This window comes from Protopterus annectens, chromosome 10.part0, assembly GCF_019279795.1.
Source record: "Protopterus annectens isolate FY-2018-M chromosome 10.part0, PAN1.0, whole genome shotgun sequence".
In the NCBI taxonomy this organism is placed as follows: domain Eukaryota; kingdom Metazoa; phylum Chordata; order Ceratodontiformes; family Protopteridae; genus Protopterus; species Protopterus annectens.
In genome coordinates this window covers 1696084735-1696106715 of record NC_056744.1, presented here as the reverse complement: position 1 = coordinate 1696106715, position 21981 = coordinate 1696084735, and the positions used below count along the sequence as shown (strand labels likewise).

Here is a 21981-nt window from a genome sequence, read left to right as displayed (position 1 = left end):
GCCAATAAAGCAAAGACCACTTGGTACCTTGCCAAAGGCCATGGAATGTATCATCATGGAACTCATAAACAAAGACATTGGTAACCTCCAAACTCAGGACCCCACCCAGTTCGGGTTTGTGAAAGGCAGATCATGCCTTTTGAACCTGATTGACTTCTTTGAGGCAGTCACCAAAGCTGTAGATGAGGGTAAGGTGGTTCACACAGCCTATCTTGATCTTGCCAAGGTTTGACACCATCCCCCATTCTGGAATTATAGCTAAACTCACTAAACTAGGTATAAATCCCTACATCACAAGATGGTTTGCCATCTGGCTCACTGACAGAACCCACACTGTAAAAGTTACAGACTCCAAATGTGACTCCAAACCAGTGACTAGTGGAGTATTACAGGGTTCAGTCCTGGGACCTCTCCTGTTTGGTATCTACTTCTCTGAAGTACAGGCTAACACAGAAGGCCTCTGGCTAACAAAGTTCACAGATGACTGCAAAAGGGGAGCCATAGTAGAGTTCCCAAATGATATGGACATCCTACAGAAGGGCCTCATGCCTGGTGTCAGAGGCATGGCCTCAAGCTCAATGCCAAAAACTGCATTGTCATCCCCTCTGGTAAAAACTCTGCACCCATGAACTACCACATAGACGGCAGTCTACTTAATGACGAATGTTTGATAAGAGACCTTGGGACCCAGGTGGACAGTAGTCTCTCCTTCTATAATCACATCGCCACAGTAGTCAGGAAATACTTCAATGTGGCACACACCATCACAAAAGGGTTCTCATCCAGGAAAAAAAGAGGTCATTGTTCCCCTCTACTCAGCACTCATTAGACCCATTATAGAGTACAACACCCCTTTTGGAATGTACCTCACAAGACATCTGCAGCAGCTGGAAAGGCCACAGAAGTACCTTACAAAGAGGATTACTGGCCTCAAACAGATGCCCTACACTGACCATCTCAAAAAACTCCAGCTTTACTCTGTAGCATATCAGCTACTCAGAGGAGATCTCTGCCCAATATATAAAGCTATGTCAAACCCAGAGCTGTTGGACATGCTACACCTAAAGAAATCTCAATCCCTTCGAGCTACACGCTCTAGGGACCTAAACCTTGTCACCACAACAAAACAGGACATGCTGGAGGGATAGATTCCTGTCCCAGAGACTTCCTTTACAATGGAACAAGCTACCTATGTCAAGCAAAGTTCCTCATTAGCACTCTTCCAAGAAAAATCTTGATGAGTGGATGGAAAATAGGAAATACACCCTTGGGATCACTTCTGTGGCTCTGCTTGATAGGGGGGCAAGAAATTACCTTTCTTGGGTGACGTAAGCCAGGGAACCTTGTTGGCTAGGCTTACTTAGGCCCTATGATGTCTCTATTGCTTTTGCTTGCTTCTCATTTCTCTACAAATCATTTTTGTGGCATCAACAAATCTTTACATTTATCTGCATGCCATTTAGGTATTTCTACTTGCAGTTATGCTTTTAGTTTACTATTGGAAATAGTACACGATAAATCATAGTCATTCTTAATACTGTGGATTGCTTTTAACATAACTATCTTTGTAAGGATTTTAGAAGATCTCTTCCCTTTTCTACATTCTTCTAATAGTAATACTTGTCTTAATTGCTTTACAGTTTTCTGTATTCATTTTTTCCAGGGTAACATTTTACTTGCTCCATTTCATTCCTTTGTTGCTCTATTTTTTTTTTTTGTTTTGGTAAAACTATTTATTAGTCGAGCTGGGGTCTATATTAGATGACTGAATGCTTAAAAAAGTGAACGGTGATTAATCGACCCTATGTAAGTGAAAGCTTACAATTTCAAACTGTCAGAACAGCGATTTTTTATTCTAGGGAAAAAATATTGCTGCTCCCAAAAAAAAAAAAAAAAAACATAAAACACTTTAAACATTACATTAAGCAGGGAGCTGCACCCCCCACACCCCCTACTTAAATATACCAACTCCAAGACTGCACTACAGTGCCGAAAACAGAAAAGTAACGAAGCGGCCAAGCAAATTCTTTCCCAGGGAAAATTTGCTTAAAAGCCGCTTCGATCTTTTGCCATTTCCATCTTTTGAGTTCGACCAAGACGCATTCGAAAGAATGCATCTTCGGTCTTCTAATAGCGAACTGTTGAGCTGCATGGTAGTATATCCTATTTTCTTCTATTATGTCGTATGAATTTCGCTTAATAGTCCTGTTCATTGGGTTTACCACATTTCTAACATTTTGGGTCTCATTCAGTTTCTGTACTGTATTTCTTTTAATGATCTTAATATGTTTATTTATCTCTATTAAATCAAGCAGCTCTTCCCATAGATCATTTTCTCTTAGACAGAGGGCACCTTCTTTGCTCTCCATTTTCTCAATTCTGAGCCCATCATGTAGTAATATTGTTAGTATCAGTGTTTTTGCCAACTCTTGCTGTTTTCCTTTTTGTGCAGTTCTAAGTGGACTTTGTGCAAGTTTCCTACAAAAGGTTCCAGCGTATCAACCTGTGGTGTATCTTCTTCAGACACATCCTGCTTCATCTGTTGTTCCTCCTGCTGGGGAATCATTAGCATATCATGTTGTGATATTGCCGGTGTTATGGTTTCCACACTGAAGGCTTCACTTCACAGATAGTCTATCACCTCAAATTCTATTTCTTTAATTTCTGCCACCATTCCTATGCCAAGGGCAGTTTATTCCACTGAAAACAGCTCAACTGTCTCTGAAAGTCACTTTCAGTGAAGGTATGGCATTTCCACTGTTGTACAGCAATGGAGTTGTATAAATAGAACTTAGGGGTGTCTCCCAAAATGAGGGGATGCAGGGGGAATTTGCTCCCAGGCAAAAAAAAAAAAATCAGAAGATTCCACCTTTGTACTCAACTTTTTATGTGAAATTTACCATATCACAATGTCTTTACCTATATTTTTTCATTAAAGTTTATTTATTTTAATATACCATCTTTTACAAACATTACACGAAAAAAGAATAGATAACATATATACAATCTTAAATAACCTATATACAATCTTAAATAACCTATATACAATTTTAAAACTCAATAACTTCAAAACATTATAGAACTATATACACTGGTGTCTGTACAGGTAAAAATAAGCTTGAACCTTGTGTGAAGACTGAAACATAAAAAGTACAGTTGCGTACCTACCATAAATGTAGATGTTCGAGTGTATTTGAAAAAAATACAGGTTTAGATGAAAATACTTGAAATATTTGAGAAAATGGACAAAGACATACAGATGTTCATAGTGTTTCACTGTTGCAGTCATTACTCTTGGGTTATCCTACTGGCAGGCTACCCGCAGTCGACCTGAATTCCAAAGTCTAGGTCAGGCATCGGTTGCTGTCGCCTCTTCCCTGACGTCAGTGCACCAGGTGTATAAAAGACACAGCCGACGCCATTTTCTCCAGTCTTTCTTGACGCGCGGTGCCCGAAGCAAAGCAGTTCACAAGTGCTGGTCAGCCAACTCCTGAGAATGATTTCCGAGTGTCAAATACCTTGAGTATCCAGAGGCCTAGCTGGCTCCACATGGGAGTAGTCAGCAGCCTGTGGCTCTGAGGTAGCGGGCATCAGGGGCTGCGAAAGCGCCTCACTGAGAACCGGCGACTGGCTTAGCGGAAGCCTCATCGTCGGTTTTGGATCTCGGATGCCTGTCGTCTTTTTCCTTGCATTTTTTAGAAACTCCGGTCGTCGGCTGTTCCGACGGCATTAAATAATTGAATTTTCGGCCAAAGTAATGAAAAGCAAAATCAAACCAATGCTTAATAGTGCGTTGGTCGAATCTAGCACAAAACCAACAGCTAGCAACATTATGATCAGGGTCTAGGCAAGGAATACAGTAAGAATGAAAATCCTTATGAGGTATTTGCTTCCCACAAGAAATACAATTGTTAACTTTTTCTGACATCGGTCTGGAGCAAGAAAAAGTTTTAGCTTTAATGAAGACTTCGGATCTGAAATTCGTCTGTGAAAATCTCAGGAGTTGGCTGACCAGCACTTGCGAACTGCTTTGCTTCGGGCACCGCGCGGCAAGAAAGACTGGAGAAAATGGTGTCGGCTGCATCTTTTATACCCCTGGTGCACTGAAGTCAGGGAAGAGGCGACAGCAACCGATGCCAGACCTAGACTTTGGAATTCAGGCTGACTGCGGGTAGCCTGCCAGCAGGATAACCCAAGAGTAATGACTGCAACAGTGAAACACTAGGAACATCTGTATGTCTTTGTCCATTTTCTCAAATATTTCAAGTATTTTCATCTAAACCTGTATTTTTTTCAAATACTTGTAAAGCTGTATTTTTGTACTGATTATTTTGACTTTCTTCTCTGCATAAACATCATACTGTATCTGATCTCATGGTCTTTCCCATGTCTGTGTTTCTTTCTCTACCTACTTATCCTGTGTTACTTCTTCTGTTGCTTCCTTTTCCAGTTGGCCCAAAGTTTTTTCATCTAAGTAATGTTTTTTTTTTTATACGGTACATTAAGGATGTTAAATTATCTGTAGTTTTTAATTGTTCTGGTCTTGTGCAAGTATTTTTCTTTCCTCATTTTTGGCATAATAGTAACAGTATATAATCTCTTTCTTATGTTAACAGTTTTTTTTTTTGGGGGGGGGCTTTGGTGGACTACTTCCTTCCACTACAGAGACACTACCTTCACCCACAACCTGCTAAGCATGTGGCAGGAATGTTTCATGTTCTGGAATCAGTGCATCCAAGAGTGAGCACTTTTTTGCCCTTTGATCTGGGTAGCCAGCCATTTTTTTATTTACCTTTTTCCATTGTATTTAAAATAACTCTATATATCAGTGTCTTATTGGTGAGATTTTCTAAAACAGGCTCCACCATCTGAAGGTTCTCACCAATATTAAGAATGAATTCAGTTCCAGCAATACCAGTCTCCTTATCTTACTTATTCCAGCTCTCCATTCAGATCCTTTTTTTAACTTCCAAGTCTTTTGGGTTTCTAATACCATGATGAGAATGGACCCCATTCGTAAGTCCAAGTGTGATTAAAGTTCATGAAATTAGTATTGTTTCAATCTTTGATATCAGACAGAAGTAAGCTTCGCAGCACCTGCAATGTGCTCACTAATGACTCCTTCACCAGTTTGTCTGGGGTTATATCTATCGGTAACATATCTAAATATGATTGTAGATTCTTTTATATAAGACCCATTGCTCCTACTATTATTAGAACTCGCTGGGTATCTTTTTTCCACATTGCTCTTGTCTACGTCTGCAAATCCTGATATTTTATGACTTTGTCTCTCTCTCTCTCTGTGCACAAGACACTGTAGTCACTGGGTGTGGTGATTGTCCAATGCTACTTTTGTCTTCTTTTCATGGACCACTATATCTGTTTTTCTAGCATCTATCTTTTGAACATTTGGTAATGGATGAACCCATGTGATGTAAACTTCATTGTTTTCTATGATGCTTTGTGGCTCATGTTTCCAGTGTTTTTCAGTCACTTCAGTATCATAATGATTGCACAATCCCCATTGCAACAGTCTCACCACATTATTATGCCTATCAGTATACAGTCCTTCTGCCATTAGTATGTCACACCCAGCAATGAGGTGTACAACTGTTTCCAATTCTGTTTTACAAAACCTACATTTGTCTGTTTCTCCAATGTGTTCAATGGATTTTGTAAACAAACATGTATGTAGCCCACTATCTTGAGCCGCCAATATCAACCTTTCATCTCTTGGATTAAATTCACCTCTCCTTAACCATTCCTGCATTCATTCCTGATCAACATGGCTCTTCCAGAAGTTTTCTATACTTGCAACTATATTTATGCATTTTCCACATTGCTTGCCTTTTCATCTGGACCTTCACCTTATATTCTTTTATTTTTTGGCACATTCAGTTGCTGCCTGAGTTTTATCTACTTGTGGTTTGTTTTCCACTCCTGCTTGATGACGATATGCTTCTGCTAAGTTAAACAGGGAAGTCATCTTAGATTTATTCTCCGCATTTCAAAACTTTTACTACATTTGGGTCTTAGGAGGTCAGCAGATATTTGTGAAGTCCCACGATTGCAGATCTGTACATGTAATCAATTTCAAGGAGGCCCATCCCTCCTTTGGGGCAGGGAATATATAATCTTGGTATACACTGATTTTTATAAATCATCTGGTGAGCATGAAGTATCCTTTTTGTTTTAATATCTAATCTATTCAGCATGTTTTGGGGCCAATCAATCACTCCAAAACTGTAAGTTAGGACAGGCAGAGAAAATTGGTTTATAGCCTGGCTTTTGTTCCTGGACGTCAGTGCTGTTTTCAGGATTAATTTAAGTCTTCTAAAGTACTCCTTACTAAGTTTTATACACATTTGTTCATGCTTTATTGACGATCTCTCATCAATTCCCAAGTATTTATACACGCCCTCTTGCTCAAGTTCTTTTATATCACATTCTTGTCCCAAACTGATGTTTTCCTAGTGTTGCAGTTTTCCTGCTTTAAAGGTTTCTTTTGCACATTTATCAAGACCAAATGACATTCTAATATCACTGAAAAAGTTTTAATAACCTGCAGCTGCTCTTTCAGTTCCTCGTCTGATGAGCTACACAGTTTTAAATCACTGACAAAGAGAAGATTAGAAGTTTTTAAACTTTATTGTTTTCTAGGAGCCACATTATAGCCATGGCCTAAGCTGTTCAGTAGATAGCTTAATTGGTCACCCTAGAATATCCCCATTTGAATTTTTATCCCTGGGATAATAATATGTCCTTTATCATGATTTAATTGCAAAGTAGTTTGCCACTGTTTCATGGTCACTGTAACATAGTCTATCAGTGTAGGATGTATTTTATACATTTTTAAGCACTCTTTTATCCACGAATATGGGATACTATCAAATGCATTTTTGTAGTCAATTCATGCCATACTTAGATTCTTCCCCTTTTTACAGTTCTCCACTATAACTCTATTTAACATCAGATGATCCTTTGTTCCATAGGACTTTCTTTTACTGCCCTTTTGTTCTACTAATATAACTGAATTTTCTTCTAGATGACCATAAACTCTATCGGCATCAATTTCCATGTATAGTTTATACGTCGTCAGTAGGCAAGTTAGTGGTCTATAATTTTTGGGGTAGCTTGAAGGTTCATTCATAAGTAGAAGCATTGTTTTACCTGTTGTTAGCTAGGTTGGTGTCTGTTCAAGATGCACATATAAATAGTTCTTACTCATGGCTAACTCTTTGTGTAAAAATGTTAATACTTTTAACCAAACTTAGGTACTGCATCTGGTCCTGGTGTTTTCTGATTAGGGGCTTTTCTTAACTTTGTTTCAATCTCTCTAGCTGCTACTTCATCCCATTTCATCTCTTGTACCTTTAAGCTTCTTATTCTTTCTTTTACTTTTTTTATCCATTTAGCATCTTTACTGTGTCTCACAGGATCTTCATAGATATTTCTTCAAAATGCATCTATTTCTTCTTTTTTTGGTGGTCTTTCAATTCCCTTTACCTTGTTTCCCAATTCTCTATAAAACTTAACTTTTTTGGGTCATCACTAAATTGCTTATTTTGTACTTTTCCCTTATATTTATCCGTGTATCTTCTAAGTTTTTCTGCCTGTGCTGAAATTTTTAGTTTGTTATTCATGATAGTGCATGATAGATCCCTATCTGTTCTAATACCGTGCACTGCTTCAATCACATCTACCTTTCTTAGCATTTGTGTTGCTCTATTCCTGCTTCTATAATCTTCTAGAAAAGACACTTCTTGCCTTAATTGCTTTATAGTTTTCTCTATTTGATATTTCCATGATGGTATTCAATTTCTCCCCTTCCTTTCCCTCACTGGCCTGTGTTGTTGTGGTAGAACTTTATCAGTTATTAATTTAGCAGCACAGTAATATACCCTGTTTACTTCTGTTATAATATATGGATCTCTATGGACAGTCCTAATTACAGCATTAATTTGTTTTATCAGACTTCTTACTTTTGGGGTTTTATTGATCCTCTGCAGTCTACGTCTCTCATTGATCTTAATATATCTATCCATGTCCATTAAATCAAACAGCTCTTCTCTTAGCTAATTTTCTTCCAAATTGAGGGCACATCTCTTATTTTCCATTTCCTGTGGGCAATCTACAGAAAGGTCTATAACATCTTCCTGTGGCACCTTCTCTTCAATTTCATCCTGTGTGATCTGTTGCTCTGGCTTATGGAAATTCACTGGCCTATCCCTCCCTCAACATTAACTGCATCACAGTTTCCTGTTCCTTTCCTTGCTGTCTAGTGTCAAGGGAATGTTTATACTGGTTTCCTGTAGAAAGCTCCAAAATATATTGATATGGCACCTGACCAATTGCTTCTTGTTCTGTTGGTTTCCCCTTAATTTGTATATCCATTGCTTTATCCTGTTGTTGTGCTTTCTGTATTGGATTTTCTACACTGAATCCTTCTCTTTGCAGGTGCTCCATAACCTCAATTTCTATTTTTTTGACTTCTCCATTACTAATCTCTTTTTCTACTTTTCCTTTTAATCTTCTTATTTTTTTGTATTGTAAAGTTTTCCATATACGGATTCCTTTTCCTGTATTTCTCTTCAAATGTCTTTGGTGCTGCTCTGTTTGTATGGTTTAATTTTGCTTTTTCCTTTGCATAAATATTACACCATATTAAATCTCTTTTTCTTTCCCATGCCCATATTTCTTCTTCAGATACCTCCTGATCTTCTTGCTTTTCCTTATTCTGGTGACTCACTCCATCATGCTGTGATGTGGTCCGTTTTAGATCTTCTACATTAAATCCTTCACTTTGCAGGCACTCCTTAACTTCAACTTCTATTTCTTTAACTTTTGCTTTACTAAGCTTCTTTTTCACATTCCATCTTTGTGATATTAATTTTTTTATTGTGAAATGTTCCATATCTGGATGCCTTTGCCTGTATTTCTCTTCAAATATCCTTGGGGCTGCCTTGTCTATATTAGTTAACTTGGCTTTCGCCTTTGCATAAATATTGCACCATATCATATCTCTCTCTCTTTCCCATGCCCATATTTCTTTTTTATATGTTTCAACTATCTCTAGGTTTTGTTGTTTATATTTTCGCACTTTCTCAGAAGCTTCTCTTTCCAAACAATTCAAAGTTTCTTGATCTATATACTGTTTTTCAAAAACCTGTTGTATTAATGAATACATATTTTTACTTGAAATGTCTGAAAGTTTTTCCCTGTAGATGTATTTTTCTCTCCTCTAATTTCTCTCAATCATTTTGTATAGATTGTGTCTGGAAATTCTGGGCTTTTCACGTAATAGTAACAATACATAATTTATTTTTTATCCTCAATAGTACACTCTATCGTCTTTATGGCGCTTCTTTGGCCAATCAGTTTTTGTGGACTGCTACTTCCTTCTACATCGGGGGGCCATCCTCCCCCTGGGCCTGGCCCAGCTCCATTGTAGGAATGTTTACGTATTTTGAGGGTTCTACACTGTCAATATTTCCAATCCTGGCACCAATGCGCCTACCAGGATTGGACACTTTTATCCTGGGTCTTGTGCACTCAGCTATCTTTTTTTGTTTTTCACTTCTGTCCATGATATATGCTATATAAATACAGTCTATGCAGCAGTGTCGCCTTGGTGAGATTTTGTGAAAAACAGAGTTCACCTCACGAAGGTACTCACCAAGACTTGAGGATGAATTCAATTTCAGCACTACTACTCTCCTTTGTTTGCTGACTTTTCATCTCTCCATTAGGACCCCTTCATCTCTCCATTAAGACCCCTTATGAATCCTTTCATGTATTATTAGATTCCTCCTTTCTCTGAAACAGTTAAGGATTCAGGACATTTATATGGTATCTCCCTCGTGTGAACCTTTTCATGTATTATTAGATTCCTCCTTTCTCTGAAACAGTTACTGCATACAGGACATTTATATGGTCTCTCCCCCGTGTGAATCCTTTCATGTTTTACTAGAGCACTGCTTTCTCTGAAACACTTATTGCATTCAGGGCATGTGTATGGTCTCTCCCCCGTGTGAGTCCTTTCATGTTTTACTAAATCACTTCTTTGTCTGAAACACTTATTGCATTCGGGGCATGTAAATGGTCTCTCCCCCGTGTGAGTCCTTTCATGATATACTAGAGCACTTCTTTCTGTGAAACACTTATTGCATTCTGGACATTTATATGGTCTCTCCCCTATGTGAATCCTTTCATGTTTTACTAAATCACTTCTTTGTCTGAAACACTTATTGCATTCAGGACATGTATATGGTCTCTCCCCTGTGTGAGTCCTTTCATGTCTTACTAGAGCACTCCTTCCTCTGAAACACTTATTGCATTCTGGACATTTATATGGTCTCTCCCCGGTGTGAGTCATTTTGTGCCTTACTAGAGCACTCCTTCCTATGAAACACTTATTGCATTCTGGACATTTATATGGTCTCTCCCCCGTGTGAGTCCTTTCATGTTTTACTAAATCACTTCTTTGTCTGAAACACTTATTGCATTCAGGACATGTATATGGTCTCTCCCCAGTGTGAGTCATTTCGTGTCTTACTAGAGCACTCCTTTGTCTAAAACACTTATTGCATTCTGGACATTTATATGGTCTCTCCCCGGTGTGAGTCATTTTGTGTTTTACTAGAGCACTCCTTTCTCTGAAACACTTATTGCATTCTGGACATTTATATGGTCTCTCCCCTGTGTGAGTCCTTTCATGATGTGCTAGAGCACTTCTTTTTCTGAAACACTTATTGCATTCAGGGCATGTATATGGTCTCTCTCCCTTGTGAATCCTTTTATGGTGTGCTAGATGACTCCCTTGTTTGAAACACATGCTGCATTCTGGACATTTATATGGTCTCTCCCCCGTGTGAATCCTTTTATGGTGTACTAGATGACTCCCTTGTTTGAAACACTTGCTGCATTCTGAACATTTATATGGTCTCTCCCCCCTGTGAATCCTTTCATGTTTTACTACATTACATCTTTGTCTGAAACACTTATTGCATTCAAAACATTTACATGATTTCTTTTCCTTGTGAGTTCTCTGGCACAATAATGAACTTTGCTGTACTATAGAACTTCGGTTACATTTAGAGTTCATCTTGCAGGTGTATCCTGGATGATGCTGTGCTACAGGTATAACAGGATGCTCGTCGGAGACCTTCAGAGTTTGGACAGAGTGCTGCAGGTTCTCTGTAGGATAATGTAATATAGCTACTCCAAGTGATGGCTGCTGACTCCAGCAAATACTCCATTCTCTGCTCCCATTGCCTACAAACAGATTAATCATTGTTACTGCACCACAATGATGAAATCAGGTTTCATTTTACTAAACAGCACACATGCAGTTTTATCCATTTTAAATATTATGGATTTTGTTTTGTTTTTAAAGTTAACATTTTCTGCTGTTATTAAGATGATAAAAACAGCAAAAATAATTCAGACTTCATTTTTGAGAAAAGTCTTCTACAAACAGCTTTAAGAGATACAAAAACAGTACAAAACAAAATAATTTACAAAAATCAACAGTTTTAAATATATAACATACCATCAATCAATCATAACTACAGGCATACCTCTCCACTTTTCCTTACTAATATTTAAAGTCTTACTGTAGCTGTACTGTATTCTGCATTTCCCTGGTTGGCTAAAATTGGTCCTTTTGGATTAGCAATGGTTACCAAAGTTCAATAAATAAAATAAACATACTGGCAAAATGTGCTATACATGATCAAATAAGAATAGAAGTGCAAAGTAAATAGAGTGCAACAATTTAACAACTGGTTATAATGAAGTGCAACAATGTCTTTAACATATATTAGTAAGTGATACTCTGTAATCTGCATAAATTTATACTGCTAAATTTCATTCAGCAACACATGGAACTGCCATGTCCTATATCTGTTTCTGATATTTAAGCATGTTTACTGGTTCACAAGCCATATTTACAGAAAGTGAATAGTGGAACTGAAAGACGAGGCCAGTCATAGAAATGAATCAATACTTGAGAGACTACGTTTAAAATATATACAACAATCCACAATGAATATGCTATAAAAAGTGTACAGTACTAGAGAACTGTTATGGACTTTGGGATGAATGGTAATACTGGAAATATCCAGTTTTAAACAGACTACTTGGAATGGGATCTCGTTTGTTTTTAGTAACAGCTTCAAACAACTTGTTTATCTTTCTAATGTCCTTAATGTGGTCTATATAAGCTTGTGAATGCCCATTAAGTGCAGAAGTATTTCTTCATTGTTCTAAGCTATATGGAGAAAAGACTGGTAGCTGGAGAGATTAGCTTAGCTTAGACTTATTTCCATAATGGCTTGGGGCAGGAAGGAGTGGACTAACATGCAGAGTTGCCCTTCTTTTTGTGAAATGCCATTAAAGTCTCCCTTTACATTAAGGCCAGGAGCTATTTCACTCTTGATGAATGGGACTGCAATTAAAAATGCAGTTATACAAAACAAACACTTGACAGTTGCACTTAATATCACTTAAAATGTCAACAGAGTCAGTTTTTCCAACATACAGCTTTAAGTCACAGGCTGGAGAAAATTTTTTTAAGTGCAGAATGCCCTTCAAAAACTGCATAACAGATGGCCTGAATGTGAGGGATGTTCTAGCAGCAGATATGGCTGAGAGGTGTACCCTCACTGAGATGTATTCTAAATCAGATGAAAAAAGTTTGGGGAGGTACAGAAGCACCATAGGTACATACCCCTTTTTATGGTACAGGTTCCTCCTTTGACACCACAGGATAAATTGGTTACATTTCATTAATTATGATTTTCTGGGATGAGACCTCCTAGCTTTCATCATGATTTTTTGCACCTCATTGGTGTACATTTGTTTGAAGGTAAATATAGTCATAGCCTCCATGTTGTTATATTCAGGGTGGACAGAAAATATATATATATATATATATATATATATATATATATATATATATATATATATATACACACACACACGCACACACACACACACACACACACACACACACACACACACACACACACACACACACACACACAAAATGCATCAGAAGACTAGCATTCTGTGGGAACAGAAAAGTCTTTCCCTTCCCACTACAGCAGGTAGAAGGATCCAGTGCTTCCTAACCAGAAAGGACAAAAATTCAGGGAGCAAGTGTTCACTGGCCAAGTTTGACTATAAGGTAGTCTGAAACGCATTGTTTTCAGCTGTTTCTGAAATAAACAGATCTTCTCAGGAATACCTCATTTGGTAGTTGTTTCTAGGAATGTACCTCTGTGTGGCAATCACTTGTGTGAGTCTGCAGATGTCCCACTTAGCTCACCAGTCATTGAATTTTCTATAAGGGTATGTATGCAGCTGTGTTAGAAAAATACATATATTCACATATGTGCTGCCTAGAAAATATATTTACATACATGCTGCCTAGAAAAATATATATTTACAATGTATGCTGCTTAGGAAGATGTGTATTCAAACATTCAAACATATATAAGTTATGTGGTCAAATATATAGAGAAATGTGTGCTTTAGTTAGGAATAAATGTACTTAAATCTATAATAGAGAACAAAGTTTGAAAAGTAGTATGATATGTAATGCATTTAATTCTGTCTTACTAGAATAATAGTAGAAATAAACTTGCATATTATTGCTTGAAGCACAAGCTGCAGTGTAATCAGAAATTTGGCCTTGGCAGCGTTCAAGCACAGCCTGGCTCATGTCTTTCAAGTAAAGATTATTTTGCAAAGTTAGAAAATAATAAATCTGTTCGCATGTGTATCTTCTTCCTGCTTCAACCAGAAGAATAACCTTGTGCGCACTATCAGAGATAGTGTCCAGCTGGAAAGGGACAAAGAAATGTATTAAAGAGACATTCATCCATTGTATTCGAGCTAATCTAAGAGCCTTGAATTGGCTACATCCTCAGGAGGTCATCGTGACTGACCAGGTGCTTGCAAGGCTGTAACATTCTCATGGGAAAAAGATTTTTTGAAAAACACTATCTCAGCACTTTTTCATAAGTTACTATGATGTAAAGACCCTGTCACTGACCACGTCAGTGAGGTGGGCAAAAGCTGATTGTAAATGATATAAAATGGCAAACACTGTACAAATAAATCAGTCAAAATTCTATACAGCCTTGTGTATGGTTTTTTGCCTCCTAATGTACATTAGAATATAAGATACTTGAGTTCTCCTGCATTATTGTTTGTTATTGATTGACATTGTTCTTGAATGATTTTTACAGTCTGATTCTAACAAATTTATTTAACATTTTGGTCCTAATCGTGCCGGAATTCCCTTGGTAAGCTGCAGGTCACAGAGTGCATGAGTGCTAATAAATCTGCGCAGGAGAAGCTGCCGAAAAGAATGGTTCTTCTTAAAGTGAAAAGACCTCCGACTGAATTGTTGTGTGTAAAGAGGCTGTCCACTTTCTGATCTGTGGCTGAAAAGCGGAAGACTGGGCCCCAAGGAAAAACAGTAAAAGCAGGAGGCTCAGGTAAGAAGAATTTCCCTCTTTGTCTTTGTTTTAGATCAGGGACCAGGTTACACTGTGCTATTGCTAAGGTTTGTGATAGCAGGGAGAGAGAGTCAAGTATTGTATCTTGAGTCATAGATCAGGGAATAACAAAGCAAAGTAAACAGTCATTCTAGACACTACTGTGGATATGGGGAAATAAGATACCACGTGGTACAAGAGAAGGGTTACATAACAGTCTTCTTAAGACATGGGAAATCAGTGCACTAAGAGATCACGAGATCCCCTAACGGATAATGTGAAGCATATGCAATTGCAGTAAGCAGATAATGTGAGATATTTTGCAAAATGTGTTAACAACTATAAATTTGATAGTAAACTAGATAAACTTTCACTAGTTAAACTCCTTAAACAAGCTTTAATCTGATGCAGGGCGTCAGGCAAAAGAAAAACAGCACCAACTAGGCATACCTCAAGCACATAGGTGGATTGAGGAAGCAAATTGTAAAAAGAAAAAACAGAAGCTTAAAAAAAAATTCTGAAACATTTTTAGACAACAGAGTGAAAGGTCTAACAGACAGAATCTCTAAAAAATGAAAACTTAGAGCAGACTGGACTTGCATTAATTAATGCATACAACAGGGAAATGAGACAGTAGATGGATATTATGCTAGATCATTAAAATGCTTAAAACAACAATTAAAAAATACATTTTTAAAAGGTTGCATTGCCTCTGTTAGTAGTTTTATTACAAGGCATATGATAAATCACTGAACAAGCAGGCTGCAAGCCTTACTTGAGTATGCTAGACGTACTGAAAGACACTTTAATAGTAAAAAGAAAAAAAAGGGCACAAGTCTTCACTGCTGAAGACGGAGCTGAAGTATTTGTATTACAGTCAGGTAAAAGGGCATCTAGCTAGGGACTATAAACAAAATAAGAAAGCAATGACAGAAGAAAAAGGAGATGTGGACTGACTATATGATAGTGATAATAACCAAAAATCATCAGGAAAGGTTAATAAACAAAAAGAAAGTGAATGTAGTAGAGGGAATAGAGGAAGTACAAACAGATGTAGAGAATAAAAATGAAAATAAAATTTTAGATTTAGCATTGTTGAGCCTGGAGCTCTACCTAGCGAATACAAAACCAGAAGTAACACTTCTGGTGGAGGGAAGAAAGGTCAAATTCCTGTGTGACTCAGGAGCGTCACGGACTTTGATACACCCTCCAAGTTACCAAAACATTCTAAATCACCTGATTATATATTAGTAAAAGCAGCAAATGGACAGCTATACAGGGAACCACTTTCCCATAATATAGCAATAACTGACCCTGTTTCAGGTATGACTCAGAAAAGTAAAATTGTAGTTTCTGCAAAATATCCAGTAAACTTACTGGGAAAAGACCTTGTGCAGATATTTGGCATAGCAGTAGTTCCTACCATGCAGGGTATGGAAGCACAAAGACAAATGGATGCTCTTGTGGTGTGATCAGAGGGTGAAGCCTATTATTGGTACAGCCAGGACCTAGTTATGATTGGTCCAGGGCAGTAACCAAAGAACTGATAAACGTAGCCATCAGTAAGGTACCCTCCCTTGACACAGATCAGCAGCACTTGTTACATTGTACTCCATACTACTGTAGCACACCAGGACCTAATAAGGAATATAAGTAAAAATCCTGCTGACAAATTAATAATACAAACTTTATGCTGGGATACTGAGGGAAACAGTGTAGTAAGCTGTTCATTACCTCAGGAGTTCATGAGATTGTATAAGTCCAATAGACTGCCACATGTCAGCTTGACAAAAAACAAAAGTGTTAAATGGGCAGACTTAAAAAAAAAGGTAACAAAATGGAAAAACAGACTGATTTAAAAATGTCAGGACAAGGGATATAAAAACAAAACTGAATTGGTTGACACAGACACATACAGCTGTACACTTGCAATCTAGTAAGGACAGCTGATTAGCATTTTTATTAAAAGAAAAAGAAGAGGCCTTGTGTAAAATTCCAACAACTCTGTGGTCAACAGGCAAGTTAAATGTAGGGCTTATTCAAGCAGCAGGACCAGTTACAATTACCCCAAAGTCAGCTTTTAGACCACAGAAAAAACAATACATTTTGGAAAAGAATGCAAAAGTAAAAATTAAGCCTATAATAAGCAGCATTACTCAAAAAGGAGTACTGGTAGAATCTCCTGATTCACCATGTGATACACCCTATTTCCTGTTAAAAAAAGCAAACGGGAATGGCAGATGGTACAAGATTTATAAGCTGTAAATAATGCAGTAATACCTAAAGCACCCACGGTGCCAGACCCACATACCTTGTTAAATGATTTAAAGCCACAACAGAAGTATTTTACTGTGGTAGATATAAGCAATGCTTTCTTTTCAATACCTATACATCCTGATAGTCAATATTGGTTTGCATTTACATTTCAGGGTAAAAGGTATGCATATACTCGACTACCACAGGGATATTGTGAGAGCCCAATAATATTTGCACAAAAAATGGCTAGCAACCTGGCAGGGTCTACCTCACCAGAAAGTAGTCAAATTTTACTTTATGTAAATGACATCTTGCTAACAGCACCCAGCAGCAGTGCAGGGTGAATACAGTAGCATTGTTAAAATTTTTAGTAATACAAGGACACAAAGTAAACAAAAGTAAGTTACAACTTTGGGAAAAAAAAAACACAGGTTAGATACCTGGGATATGTAATATTCAATAAAGGTAAAATACTAGATAAGGGGAAAGAAAAAGGAAAAAAACAGCAATTTTGCAAGCACCCAAACCAACAACTAAAAAGAAATGATGTCTTTTCTTAGGTACAACTAATTTTGTTGGAACTGGGTACCAAATTATTTTACAATGGAAAACAAAAGCAGAAATGGCTTTCTGCAGGTTGAAGCAGTTAATAGCTTCTTCATTAGTTTTAAGACTTCCAAGTTATCACAAACGTTTTTTTAGACCATAGATTGTAAGCAATGGTACATGACATCAGTATTAAAGCAACAACATGGGGATAAGCAATGCCCCATAAGCTTACTATTCATCACAGTTAGACCCAGTGGTGCAATCTTTGCCTCACTGTGTACAAGCAGTAGTTGCAGCAGCAATGGCAGTACAGGCTTCAGCCTCAGTGGTGTTATTCCACCCTCTCACATTGAGAATGCCTCATGCAGTTGCAATAATTCTGCCACAAGAAAAAGTTGCATACCTTTCTCCTGCTAGACATCTTTCATGTATGACCATACTGCTGAGTCAACCTCATATAAACAGTTAGCTTTACCTAGACAAGATCTTACAGATATGCCCTTGGATAATGCTGAGGTGACATATTACGTGGATGGCTCATGCAGAAGGGGTCCTACAGGAAAAAATCTGGTGGGGTATGCAGTAGTTACAGACACTAAAAATTTAGAAGCACAAACTTTGCCACACAACTTGTATGCTCAAGCAGCAGAACTGGTAATTTTGACAGGAGCATGTATTTTAGTAAAAGGCAAAAAAAAAAAGAGTAAACATATATACTGATAATCAGTATGCTTTTTCTACAGTGCATGTGTTTGCACAATAATAAAGAAAATAGAGGGATGATTACATCCAGTGAAAAATCTATTAATCATGCGCAATTTATTTTGGAGCTATTAGAATCTATTCAGTTGCCTACCAAAGTAGCTATTTGTAAATGTGTAGCTCATACAAAACAACAGGATAAAATTTCAAAAGGTAATGCACGAGCCGATGCAGCTGCAAAGCAAGCAGCCTCAGACTCAGAAACTTTATTTTTAAATGAAAAATTACAACCCTTTGAGATTTTAGATTTAGAGATGTTAAAAACAATGCAAATGCTTACTACAAAAGCAGAAAAACAAAACTGGGTAAAACAAGGTGCAATTTTTGAGAATGGACTGTACATTTCCAAAGGGAAAAAAAAAAAAAACAACAATATTACCGTCTAATTTATTTAGATATGCAGCTTTGCTGAGCCATGGGCAGAGCCATGTCTCAACAGGGGGGATGGTACAGTTAGTAAATAAAATATTCCAAACATATGGATACATAAATTATACAATAAAATTTTGTGCAGCTTGTCATACTTGTAACAAGCACCATGCACAAGGAGCATTTAAAAACAAGCAAGGAGTTTCCTACACCACCATATCCATTCCATACTATTTGTATGGACTTCATAGAGTTGAATAAATGTGAAGGAAAGAAATACTGTTTAGTGATCATAGATATGTTTTCAAAATGGGTAGAAGCTTTTCCAACCAGGAATCCGAATGCAGCAACAGTGGCAAAGGCCCTAGTAAAGGAAATAATTCCTAGATTTGGCATACCGGAAAGAATCTATAGTGGCAATGGGACACATTTTGTCAATCAGACAATTCAACAACTTGGGAGATTTTTTTTGGGTTTTCCTTAAGGAATCACTGTGCTTACCACCCACAGTCAGCAGGACTGGTGGAGAGGTACAATGGGATTTTAAAAACAAGTTAAGAAAGTTAATGAGTGAGACTCAGAAGAATTGGATTTGCTGTTTACCTCTAGCATTGCTGAGCATGAAAACAGTAACAAATGTAAAGGGTTTGATCCCCTTTAAAGTAGTATTTGGAAGGGCATATTATGTGCCTCAGTAAAAAGCCCTCATGCCTGCAGAGCTGGAGGCTGACGGTTCACTAGCTAATTATATAAAGAAACTGTTATAAATAAATCTGTTTTGCAGTTTAACTCTTTTTCAGACAAAAGAACTTTCAGCTGAATAAAAACTTTGTGACTGATACACAAGGGCAAAATGGCCAAGAGTAAAGAAAACAAAAAGCAGAGCAACCCAAGAACTATTGCATAATTATTTTAACTGTGTATTTGTTAACTATAAGTGTGACAATTTTTCTCTTATTGTGGTTTTTCCCTGCACTCAACCACACAAGTGAAAGTGAGAAGACGTGATGAACTGTTTATAGACTGGCATCCAAACTTTAACACGTACCTGGCCATGAAGCAAGTGTATACAGAAACTATGCACATTTCAAATTGCTGAGTTTGTACAGCTATACCAACAACATATAATAGACTTTAACGTCCTCTGTCCCTCTGGGGATAAAATGAGACTTTTGAAAGTTTTTTTTATACAGAAACTGTGAGATCACAGGACAAAATTGCTTTATTTTTACCTGTTCACACAAAAAGGAGTTGTATGTTTCTACAAAAGTAATACGGTCCAGGTGGGCTGGAGTAATGGTAATATAACAATGTCTTATAAATGTTACATTAAAGTCAAAAGTGGGGGTACTGTTTGTAATACTAACCATGATTCATATCTGAGTTCAATGAAAACTACATTAAATGCAGTATGTGACAATCCAGTCTTAACTAAGCAATTGTCTATTAAGAATAGAAAAATGTTTCATGCAGGGATAACACGTATCAGTACCAAAGTAATGATTTTATTTGTGGGAAAAAGGCATATAAATGGTTACCTGAGAACTGGTCCGCAGTTGTTTTTGGGTTATCTGGTTTCAGCAATAAGACATACTGCAGAATTACCTTTGGGTAAGATACAAACGTAAGGAAAACAGCTCGAGAATCTGAAGGTCCAGTGGAAAAAACCTGTGAATCCAGTTGGTAAAATCAAGCTGGTTGAAAAGGCCATAATTCAGTGAAAGACAAAAGTAAATTGACTCGTATGAACTTGGGCAACAGTGTTATATCCAGGGCAGGAATACCACCAGCCTATGGAGCAGTCAAATCGATCTGGGAGCTGAGGAAGCTGTCAAGAAGTCATGAGCAATGCAACTTTTTCCACCCTAGAATTGGTGACTAATGAACTGAATGCAAAAAAACTGTTGTGCTACAAAATCGAATGGCTCTTTACTTCACCCTAGCGGCAAGAGGTGGTACACGAAGAAAAATGCTGTGCGTACATTCCAGACAACCAACATGAAATCAATGACCACCTAGAGGTAATTCAGCAAGTATCAGCAATGACTAAACCAGGCCCAAACCCACTGACGGACTTTTTCCAGAATCTGTTTGGGGGGGTGGGGTTCCATCCTATTAAACATTTAATTGCTATTTGTGTGGGTATACTCCTAATAGGAACATGTGTTTACTGTGAAATTCCCTGCATGAAAAGATTAATCAAAAATTTGTTGATATATCTGCTACTGAAACTTTTTACCAAAGTGTTGAAATTAAAAGATTAATTTCAAATGATGCTTTTTCTGAAATATAAAACCAATGACTAACTTAGCTGAAAGTCCTTGAAAAGGGAAAAGCTAAGGAATGAAATAATACTGTTTATGTTTCAAATAGAATGAAATGCATTAACAGGAGGGAGAATGTTAGAAAAATACATATATTCACATATGTGCTGCCTAGAAAATATATTTACATACATGCTGCCTAGAAAAATATATATTTACAATGTATGCTGCTTAGGAAGATGTGTATTCAAACATTCAAACATATATAAGTTATGTGGTCAAATATATAGAGAAATGTGTGCTTTAGTTAGGAATAAATGTACTTAAATCTATAATAGAGAACAAAGTTTGAAAAGTAGTATGATATGTAATGCATTTAATTCTGTCTTACTAGAATAATAGTAGAAATAAACTTGCATATTATTGCTTGAAGCACAAGCTGCAGTGTAATCAGAAATTTGGCCTTGGCAGCGCTCAAGCACAGCCTGGCTCATGTCTTTCAAGTAAAGATTATTTTGCAAAGTTAGAAAATAATAAATCTGTTCGCATGTGTATCTTCTTCCTGCTTCAACCAGAAGAATAACCTTGCGCACTATCAGAGATAGTGTCCAGCTGGAAAGGGACAAAGAAATGTATTAAAGAGACATTCATCCATTGTATTCGAGCTAATCTAAGAGCCTTGAATTGGCTACATCCTCAGGAGGTCATCGTGACTGACCAGGTGCTTGCAAGGCTGTAACATTCTCATGGGAAAAGATTTTTGAAAAACACTATCTCAGCACTTTTCATAAGTTACTATGATGTAAAGACCCTGTCACTGACCACGTCAGTGAGGTGGGCAAAAGCTGATTGTAAATGATATAAAATGGCAAACACTGTACAAATAAATCAGTCAAAATTCTATACAGCCTTGTGTATGGTTTTTTGCCTCCTAATGTACATTAGAATATAAGATACTTGAGTTCTCCTGCATTATTGTTTGTTATTGATTGACATTGTTCTTGAATGATTTTTACAGTCTGATTCTAACAAATTTATTTAACAAGCTGTTAGGAGAAACTTGTACTGCATAGCTGATCCCAGGCCTGTATATCTAACTAACACATATGGTAGGAGTGAGTTCCTCCCTGTTTATGTTCTACATCACTGTGGTGTTGTCTATAACCACCTTCAAATTCCCTGACACAAAGAGTATCTTCAGCACTCCCAAAGCATAAATGAATACTAACATTTCTTTTATATTTATGTGCATAGTTCTTTTCTTAAGAGCTCCA

General features: G+C 37.3%; 1 protein-coding gene across 2 annotated transcripts in view; it reads right to left on the bottom strand.

Annotated features, from left to right (window-relative positions):
* The window catches only part of LOC122813920 (zinc finger protein 501-like), a 26240-nt gene extending 14914 nt beyond the window's left edge, over positions 1 to 11326 (bottom strand). The window contains exons 1-2 of one of the 2 annotated variants that reach the window (XM_044086464.1): positions 9877 to 11326; positions 9680 to 9793 (exon numbers count right to left, since the gene is read on the bottom strand). In XM_044086464.1, the coding sequence (XP_043942399.1) occupies positions 9768 to 9793; positions 9877 to 11293 (1443 nt within the window). In that variant the 5' untranslated portion in view covers positions 11294 to 11326 and the 3' untranslated portion in view covers positions 9680 to 9767. Of the gene's footprint in view, positions 1 to 9679; positions 9794 to 9876 lie in introns of those variants that run through there. The other variant, XM_044086465.1, reaches the window with a different exon arrangement.
* Positions 11327 to 21981: the final 10655 nt, after the last annotated feature.